Source organism: Brachyhypopomus gauderio, chromosome 7 (genome assembly GCF_052324685.1).
Source record: "Brachyhypopomus gauderio isolate BG-103 chromosome 7, BGAUD_0.2, whole genome shotgun sequence".
In the NCBI taxonomy this organism is placed as follows: Eukaryota; Metazoa; Chordata; class Actinopteri; order Gymnotiformes; family Hypopomidae; genus Brachyhypopomus; species Brachyhypopomus gauderio.
In genome coordinates, this window is record NC_135217.1 from 2,070,902 (window position 1) to 2,078,733 (window position 7,832).

At 45.0% G+C, this 7,832-nt stretch overlaps 1 protein-coding gene across 1 annotated transcript; it reads right to left on the reverse strand.

Annotated features, from left to right (window-relative positions):
* Positions 1-6,009: 6,009 nt before the first annotated feature.
* On the reverse strand, positions 6,010-7,714 carry LOC143518429 (zinc finger HIT domain-containing protein 1-like). The gene is made up of 5 exons (XM_077010911.1): positions 7,569-7,714; positions 7,179-7,349; positions 7,009-7,088; positions 6,721-6,890; positions 6,010-6,634 (listed from the first exon to the last, which is right to left on the reverse strand). Exons 1-5 carry the CDS (start codon positions 7,588-7,590, stop codon positions 6,613-6,615), a joined length of 465 nt encoding a protein of 154 aa, XP_076867026.1. The 5' UTR covers positions 7,591-7,714; the 3' UTR covers positions 6,010-6,612.
* Between the last annotated feature and the right edge of the window lie 118 nt (positions 7,715-7,832).

The window sequence follows — 7,832 nt, forward strand, 5'->3', positions numbered from 1 at the left end:
CCAAAGGTAAATAAGTCAGCTTCTCAGACAGGTGCTTTAATGCCTCAGAGTTAGCAAGTCTAGCACTCGGAACACAGCTCCTACCCAAGTGAAGGTCATCCTGTTCAGGGGCATACTCAAGTGATGCAGATGCTACTGGCACAGGGACTGACAACTGAGCAACAGCTGTAGCACTTACAGTTGTGGGGCGATCAACATATGGCTTGAGCATGTTAATATGACAAAGACGTGACTTACGCCGACGATCAGGGGTTGTCAACACATAGTTTGTTGAGGACAGTTTCTGCTGGACCACATAGGGTCCCGAAAAGCGAGTCTGTAGGGTAGAACCTGACATGGGTAACAGAACCAGGACCTTGTCACCAACATTAAATGAACGAGCAACAGCGTTTCTGTCAAATTTCTTCTTCATAGCTTGCTGAGCTACACACAAATTCTGCTTAGCTGTTTCACGAGCTACCTTAAGGTGTTCACGTAACTTACTGACATAGAGGTCTACAGTTTCAAAGGAACGAGTTGTAGGGGAAGCTAACCACTGCTCATAAAGCAATTTGAGTGGGCCACGGACTGAGCGTCCGAATACCAAGGCATTGGGACTGAAACCAGTGGACTCTTGCACTGTATCACGGATGGCAAACAACAGTAATGGGACACCTTCATCCCAATCGTTTCCTACTTCCAAGCAATATGATCGCAACATAGTCTTAAACGTCTGATGGAAGCATCCGAGAGCTCCCTGGGACTCAGGATGATAAGCACTCGACACTTGGTGCTGTATATGCAGATCTGACATAACTTGAGCAAAGAGTTTTGACATGAAATTGGACCCTTGGTCCGATTGTACACATTTTGGCAAACCGAAGGTAGTACAAAATTTTATAAGGGCTTTTATTACAGATCTTGACTTCAACAAGCGTAATGGAATGGCCTCAGGAAACCTTGTAGCAGCACACATTATGGTCAGAAGGTAAGTATTTCCTGAAGGAGACTTCGGTAAAGGTCCAACACAGTCTATCAACAACCGTTCAAATGGATCTCCTACCACAGGTATGGGACAGAGAGGAGCAGAAGGAATGGCCTGATTTGGCTTCCCAACAAGATGACAGGTATGGCAAGACCGACAATGACTAACAACATCAGATTTCATTGCTGGCCAAAAGAAATGCTGCAATAGACGCTGAACTGTTTTTCGAATGCCTAAATGACCCGACAAGGGGTGGTCATGGGCTAAGGACAAAACATGCGTTCTAAATGGTTGGGGAACTACTATTTGGTGCACATCATCCCACACACCACTGGCATTTGCTGGAGACCATCTTCTCATCAGGACGCCATCCGTATAAAAATATGTCACACGAGTGTCTAGTGAGAGATGGTTTTCCGTAACTGCATTAAAGAAAGGGACCAGGCTTGGATCAGCCCTTTGTGCTCTGATTAATGCTGTTCTAGTAACAGGAGGAGGAACACTGGACTCCTCTACTTGTGATCCCAACTCACGTTTGCTAATATCCCTTGTCACATCAGGAACAGGGCTAGGGGGCACAACAGGCTTAGGATTCATAAATGTCTCCGCCAAATCTATGTCACCGAATTTACGTGCCTGTGCACGAGTCAACACACATGTAGGAAACACTGCATCAAGGTCTTTATCGAGTGAAACATCCACAGGTTCATCTACCACTTCTGGTAGAGTGAACAGTGTACCACCAGCAAGATCATTGCCCAGAATAAACGACACACCTGTGACAGGCAGTTTAGAACTGACCGCAACTTTAACATAGCCAGTAAGGGCCTCAGTACATAGATATACACGATGCAGAGGAACCCTAAGTACTCCAAGTTCTATTCCTTGGACAAGCACATCACTACCACAATAAGACTCTACAGAGAATGGCAACACACTCTCCAAAATAAATGACTGAGCAGCCCCAGTGTCCCGTAGAATGGATATGGGCTGTTTATGTGTACAATCCTCAGTTAGTGAGGTAGTCCCAGAAAACACAAATGGTTTAAACACAGGGTCTACTGTGGCTGAAACAGTGGCTCGACATCCCAGTGTCTCCTCTGTAGGGCTGGAACTAAAAGCATTGACTTTCTTCACAGTAGGGTTTTGACGATCATTTTTACGCTTCAAAGTAGGACATGCAGCAATGAGATGGCCTTGCATATGACAATAAAAACATTCCCGTTTGTCTGTGGCTGAAGTGTTTTCCCGAGACTCTGAAGAAGCAACAGGTCTGGACATAACAGGTCGACTAGGGTTTACACTTCGGGGAGTCAAATGAAATACAGTTTTGTGTGTCAGCACAAATTCGTCTGCCAATGTAGCAGCAGAAGACAAATTAACTACCTTCTGTTCATTAAGGTAGACCACCATTTTCTCAGGAAGGCAATTCTTAAACTCTTCTAGCAACACAAGCTCTTTGAGTTGATCAAGAGTTGTTACACTGCAGGCTGCACACCACTTATCAAATAGGAGAGATTTCTCTCTAGCAAACTCAACAAAGGTCTGGCTCTGGGTTTTAGCCAGACGCCTGAAGTTCTGTCGATAGGCTTCAGGTACTAACTCGTATGCTTTCAATATAGTGGATTTTACAATGTCATAATCTAAGCTCTGTTCAAGAGACAGAGAGGAACACACTTCCTGCGCTTTTCCTACAAGTTTACACTGTAGCAGCAGCGACCAAAGACTCTGTGGCCAACTAAGTGTGGTGGCTATGCGCTCAAAAATGGGGAAATAGGCATCTACCTCATTTTCCCTGAACACAGGAACTAGGCCAATATGTCTACTGACATCAAAAGCAGTACTCACGGTTGGGCTTGCTGGACTTGTAGATGTACGTGAGGAACGAGGCATAGGGACTGGTGAACTCACGTGAGAAATACTTACTTCCTACAGCACATCTCACTGCTGTCACACTGATCTCATACATATCCTGCACCACCCTCACATACTTTTCTGCTACTCCTGACTTCCTCATAAAATACCACAGCTCCTGTCTCGGTACTCTATCATAAGCTTTCTCTAAGTCAACAAACACACAATGTAACTTCTTCTGTCCTTCCCTATACTTCTCCATTAACACTCTCAAAGCAAACATAGCATCTGTGGTGCACTTAGCTGGCATGAAACCATACTGCTGCTCACAGATCTCTACCTCTCCTCTAAGCCTAGCTTCCACTACTCTTTCCCAGATTTTCAGGCTGTGACTGATCAACTTTATTCCCCTGTAATTACTACAGCTCTGAACGTCGCCCTTATTTTTGAAAATCGGCACCATTATGCTTCGTCTCCACTCCTCAGGCATCTTCTGACCTTCCAAGATTCTGTTAAATAACCCTCGAACTCTTTCCAATTATTAATAAAGCCCACTTGATTTTCGGAGCACCACTTGGACATCCAGCGGTTTAACGACGTGAGCCTGCTGTATTGCTCATCGCCGCGCCGCACTGGTCAGATTACCGCATCGGACATCGTCTGGGCTAATTTAACCACCTCTTTAACATTACCCTTAGTCACTTCTGACTGCCGCAGACGTATATCATTGGCCCCTACATGTATAACTATCCTAGAAAATCTTTTATTTTATTTATTTATAACAACTAACTGTAACCGCTGGAGCCCCTAAAGGAATAGCGACTTTCACGTGCCGAACTATAGAGTCTCCTATCACCAGAGTCCGTGAGACAGGCTCCTCAGCGGGTGTTGCACTGAACGGGGCAAACCTGTTGGACACGTGAACCGAGGAGTGGTGCTCTGGTGGGCTAGCGCTGGCGTTAGCATTAGCTGCAGCCCTCGCTCTCCGACTACGGCCCTCTTCAAGCAGGTCGTGGGTTTCGCCCCCTGCCTCTTCACCGGGGGGCGCTGGCTCCTCCTGCCCTACAGGAGGCCAATCACGACCGTGGGTCAGTGCAAACAGCCCTCTGCTTCCCCTCCTGCTCAAACACCCAGCCGGCTATACACACACACACACACACACACACACACACACACACGTTTACTTACGTCCAAGTGGATCTCGGGACAATTCAACCCACCTGTACAAAACCGGCAACAGCACTGGAGACCTGCCACACCTACACCACTCTGCCCTATATTACCCCCTCTAACGTACACCTGCCCCACTCTGACTTTTATTACCCCCTCTAACGTACACCCACCCCACTCTTATATTAACTCTCTTTATATTAACCACTATAAAGTGCACCTATAGGCAAGAAATGTTCATATGTTTATTTGCTATGACTTTTCTCCTCCTCTCTCTAATACACAGGAATGTTCATATGTTTATTTGCTTTCCTCCCTCCCTCCCCCTCTCTCTAATACACAGGAATGTTCTTATGTTTGTTTGCTTTTCTCCCTCTCTCTAATACACAGTGGGCAGTCCCATTCCCGTGCCTCATGTTTACAGACCGACGGAGGAGCAGATGGACCACTATCACGGGCTTTACATGGACGCTCTGTCCAAACTCTTCCACAGTCACAAAACTAGCTGTGGACTGGCTGAGACACACCAGCTACAAATCATCTAGCCCACCCAAATAGCTCACAGCTTTTCTGGTTTTACCACATTTCTGCCAACTAAGAACGGTCGACACAGATGTGCTGTAAATACTTTTGCAGTTTTAAATTCAGATTACATTTTTAACGGTTTTTGCAGTACAAATTTAGATTACATTTTAAGGCAATATAAACTTCTATTAGTCTGCATATCAGATTATACAGATGCAGTCACCATTTTAATCTCCAATCATGATATACTGCAGTGATTGGCTCAAGGAGCACTTTAGTGAATTACTAAATGTTACATCAATCCTGTAGTACAGTGCCATTCAGGATTTTTGGACCTCTGTATCTGTCCACTAGGTACAAATAATCTTTTTAATATAATTTTAGACATTTACATTTTTTAATTTTAAATTAATGAGTTCTTGGAAATATAGTAAAGTCTGGAAAAAAATCTGGAAAAATATTTTCCAGTATAAATGTGTGAAAATTCTCATGCAAGACGTACTTTAGTAGTTTTGTTATTGCTCTAATTACACCACTGAAAGTGATTCTGAGTTTTGCTGTTGATTTTATGGAATTTCTTTTAAGGGATTTTGTGATGACAGCACGGTTTTATCAGCAGCTCCAGTAGTTTGCAAGAACTTTGCACCTATGCACAGGTGTGTTCCAGTGAAGATCACGGAGACGCCTTCACAACTGATAGGAGTTGCTTAAGCCTCTATCAAACCACACAGTGCACCTTATCAAAAGACCCAAGTATCTGCCTTCTAATCTGAAAGTGTACCAAAGATTCTTTGCCTGCCACGTCATAAAGAAACTACAGTTAACGGGCAGGACCACCAGTTGGTAACAGCGCCCTGGTGGAGTCCTTTGCAGGGCCCTCGGGACGTACAGGCGGACGAGACGCCTGCCCATGAGACATGGATATGGTGGCTTTGTGTTCGACACCCTCTGGACCTGAGAATGTAGGGGAAACGCTGCAGTGCAGTCCTACGGGAGAAGCTGATGAAAGGTTTCTTCTCTTAATGGCTTCTGCTGGTCCATCCAGTCTGTATAATGCACCAACATTACAGTATCCTCTGAAATGGTAGTGCTGACAGAAATAGGTAACATTTTCCTGAAGTGTTTTGCTCAGGTCAATTAATTATTGTAGTTGAATAAATGTTCAGTACACTTGTTTTTTGAATATGTAAAGACTCATTGTTGCAATTTGTAATCTATGTTCAGGATTCATACAGCCACAGATAGTTTTCTATACATCTGGCAAGATATACAAAACCCAGCTATGGAAATAGCAGAGGTATTTAGCTACAAATCCAAACAATAAGACAATCCGCTGTCAAGACCAAAGCGTCACGCTACCTCTAACTGCTATGGATGGGTGTTTCTCAAATACTGTCGGGTTGTTTATGAGAAACTACGGAAGCACCTTGTTCTGCATTGTGATAAAATTACAACAATAAAAAAACTTTCAAAACTTTTTTTTTTTCTTTCAGTTTTTCATAAAAAGCAAACAGATTCACAACAATGAACCAAGTCCTGCCATACAGTCTCCACAGAGCCACTTCACAAATGGCCTGGAAACAACATGATGAGTTTGTGATGACGTATCCCTGTAGCCGACGCCACAGTACGAGAGCATGGAGTAAAGTTAAACCACAAACTGTACTGACTAAAGGATTGTGAGGAAACGAAACAGGCAGTAAAACCCACGTTCTGTGGTTGACATTTCAACCTGTAGCCTTCCTCCAAATTCCACCACAGTAGATGATGTTGGTGTCAAAACAGACACTGAAAAAAAACATCCCCTTAAAACCAATATTAATATAATACAACGTCCATGTGCTTTATACTCCTGTGGGAGTGTCGCTGCAGGAAGGCATCACAAAGTCTGCCTCACCTCTGACCTCTGAACTTGAGACTTCCAAGGTCTGGCTCTTCACAAGTGACCTGATTATTGCAGCAGATACTGCAATAACCACCAGCTGAGGAACAGTGGATGGACATGGACTCCATCAGTCCATTTGTACAGTAACCAGACTTTAGGCAAAACCTGAACTCCTGGGTTACAGAGGCTGAACTGTCCAATTAAAACACATGACTCAGACGGTCCACTTCAGACACCTGAGAAAAGAGAAAGCATGGAAAAAATGTTTATGGTGTCATAAACTATGCGTGTTAGCTGGAGTCATAAGGTGCATGTGTTGTACCTGGTCTCATGGTGTGTCCCCAGGCAGCGAACACAGCAGTAGCGCGCACCGCAGGACACACAGGTGTAGTGGGAGGGGAAACCACACACAGCACAGAAATGACGCTGGGGGAGTTTAGAGGGCTCAGCACACGCTGTCAGGTAGTTTGGACCCTCACTCACACTTAGGTCCTACAAACAGACAGACAGAGAGTGGTTTGAATCCCGTTATCCCTCACCTGTTTGATGAGATCCCATAGATCTGGTTCTATAACTGAGCCGTGGTTTTAGATAGCACACAACACCTCACCTCCTCCTCGAGCAGAGCCTGAAAGTTTTTTCGGAACCGCTGCTTAAAATGGTCGCCCCTCGTCTTTTTCCTTCGCTTTCCTTCACGGTACAGTGAGACAAGAGGTGTCAAAGCTCAGGAACCAAACGTCAAAACAGCACCGCGATATTACTGATGTGAACTGGCCTCACCGGATTCGTTGTTCTCGTCAAACTGCGGCAGTCGCTTGACTAGTTGGGGCAGGCTGGCGTGTGGGTCGTCCTGGAAGTTGTCCTTCTCCAGAGCCTCCAGCTGGCGGGTCAGGCGCCGTTGGCGAGTCGCGCTGTCCAAAACCCGCCGCTGGTTCGGGTCCTGTGAGCGGACTGGACCCGGAGAACAACAACTAACGTGACCAGTTAGGAAACATGCATGTTGTACACAGACACACGCCTGAAATGTTTCCGTCTTAGTTTCTTCAGTTCACTGTTACTGTTATATGTGCTTTATTTATGTTTGTTGCTTTATTAACAGTGTTAGCTAGCTGGTTATGAGTTGTGAAAACCCACGAAAGTAAACACATTTATTAACGGTAAACACAGTACCTGCTGGTTTCTTCTCCGCCATTTTGAGTGTTGGCGCTACGGGAGCTCGAACGGGACAAATGTCGTTTGGTCGTAGTGTTCGCCCGTCAGACGGTACAGGCGCCCGGGACAGAGTCCACACGAACGAGGGAGGATTGAGCTAACATAAACGCCCAAATACAAAACAGTAAAATAGTACAATCGGCCTCTAATTTTTAGACAATGGGATTTATTACACTAAAACTGGCAAAGAAAACCTACATCGTTTCACTTCTGCGACTGAGT

Excerpts from the sequence above, each read along its gene's own strand:
- LOC143518429 (XM_077010911.1), bottom strand. The coding sequence starts at position 7,590 with ATGGCGGAGAAGAAACCAGCAG. Across the intron at positions 7,350-7,568 it reads GGCGGAGAAGAAACCAGCAG|TCCGCTCACAGGACCCGAAC; the intron begins GTACTGTGTTTA and ends CTCCGGGTCCAG. Across the intron at positions 6,891-7,008 it reads AGGCTCTGCTCGAGGAGGAG|GACCTAAGTGTGAGTGAGGG; the intron begins GTGAGGTGTTGT and ends GTCTGTTTGTAG.